Source organism: Blastomyces dermatitidis (assembly GCF_000003525.1).
Source record: "Blastomyces dermatitidis ER-3 genomic scaffold supercont1.9, whole genome shotgun sequence".
Classification (NCBI taxonomy): Eukaryota; Fungi; Ascomycota; class Eurotiomycetes; order Onygenales; family Ajellomycetaceae; genus Blastomyces; species Blastomyces dermatitidis.
The window spans coordinates 515,195-516,458 of record NW_025544782.1 but is presented as its reverse complement, the minus strand read 5'-3'; the positions used below and the strand labels follow the sequence as shown (position 1 = coordinate 516,458).

Sequence of the window (1,264 nt, the reverse complement as noted above, 5' to 3'; positions counted from 1 at the left end):
TTCTTCAATCAAATTCCTGAAATGTGATCGGATCGTGTCGATGTGTTTGTTGATCTGATCGCGATCTTGTGATTGTGATCTTGTGATCTTCGATGTGCTCGGACCAAGATCAGGCGTGTGGCAAAAAAAAAAAAAAGAAAAAAAAAAAAGGCTTTGCTTGTTCCGTGGGCAAAGTGCCTGCCTATACACAGTACGTAGCAGCTTCCATGTAAATCAGATGCAAGTCACCAACAAGTAACCGCTTCATATCGGACAAAGTTTTACTTTCTTTGACCGTGTTTAGAGCTAGTTACTACGTAGACTTGAGGCTCCACTGCTCCCGCACGGTTCCACTCGATTAGCGGGGGCGGGCGGCAAAGCCGGCTCCGGGGTTTTGGGTTCCAAGGTTCGCGGTCAGCGATGTTTTTGGTAAGTTGTTCTCCTCCAAGCGCGAGCCATTGGTCATTGGCACACCGGTCGAGCAATGGATGCAATTTCTCCAGGAAGAGCCCGCGGGTTAGCACGATGTTAAACGGATGCCTTCCATGTTTCCTTCTTCTCGAGAGGGTCAGTGGCGCGGGTATGAGTCATGCCTCCGGGTTATATTAAGGAGCATTGGGAGCGGGCATTTTGCATTTTCAAGTCGAGTTGAACGACATCAAGCAAGAATTGTCCGCCTTCCAGGATCGTTACTTGTCCGTTCATCGAATCACGAAGTGTCTAGCTGATCGATACCTTTCAACCAACATGAAAGTGTCTACTGTTGCGCTGCTTGCCCTCATCAACGTCGTTGTTGGTAAGTGGTCGAAGAAAACTCCCAAGGATGGAGAGGCTGGCGGCTGGGATGAGTGTGCATATACGCTTAAAGTATGTAGCCATTTAATTTGTCCCCTGTAGACCTTTTTTTTATGCTAGTGAACTAATACCATAAACAGTGTCAAAACGATTGGGAGTGTTGGCAGACTGTGTCTTGTTCTGGCATGGCCCTGGTAAATATTGATTCTGCCCGGTGTTGTAGAAAACCACGAGAGTTGAAGACTAATAATTGTATTTAAAACCAGAATCATGATCCGGAGGGTTACTGTGCGTGTGGTTATTTAATGAACCCCTATCAATGCTGGTGCTGGACGGTAAGTCCCTTGACTTCCCCTGAGTGTACTCTCATGGTGTGTATGTAGTGTACTCTGTGTGTACTGTTGACTAACAGCTGAGACAGCCACGGGGTGGTATTTAATTGAGATGTAAAAAAAAAAAAAAAAAAAAAAAAAAAAAAAAAAAAGAGAGA

General features: G+C 45.5%; 1 protein-coding gene across 1 annotated transcript; it reads left to right on the top strand.

Moving 5' to 3' along the window:
• Position 1: 1 nt before the first annotated feature.
• On the top strand, positions 2–1,264 carry BDCG_07492 (uncharacterized protein). The gene is made up of 4 exons (XM_045423279.1): positions 2–846; positions 915–968; positions 1,041–1,109; positions 1,196–1,264. The coding sequence occupies exons 1-4, from the start codon at positions 727–729 to the stop codon at positions 1,211–1,213; spliced, it is 261 nt and encodes an 86-aa protein (XP_045278707.1). The 5' UTR covers positions 2–726; the 3' UTR covers positions 1,214–1,264.

Coding starts and splice junctions, on each gene's coding strand:
- BDCG_07492 (XM_045423279.1), top strand. CDS start 727: ATGAAAGTGTCTACTGTTGCGCTGCTTGCCCTCATCAACGTCGTTGTT. Junction 847..914: donor AGTGTGCATATACGCTTAAA/GTATGTAGCCAT, acceptor TACCATAAACAG/TGTCAAAACGATTGGGAGTG. Junction 969..1,040: donor CTTGTTCTGGCATGGCCCTG/GTAAATATTGAT, acceptor ATTTAAAACCAG/AATCATGATCCGGAGGGTTA.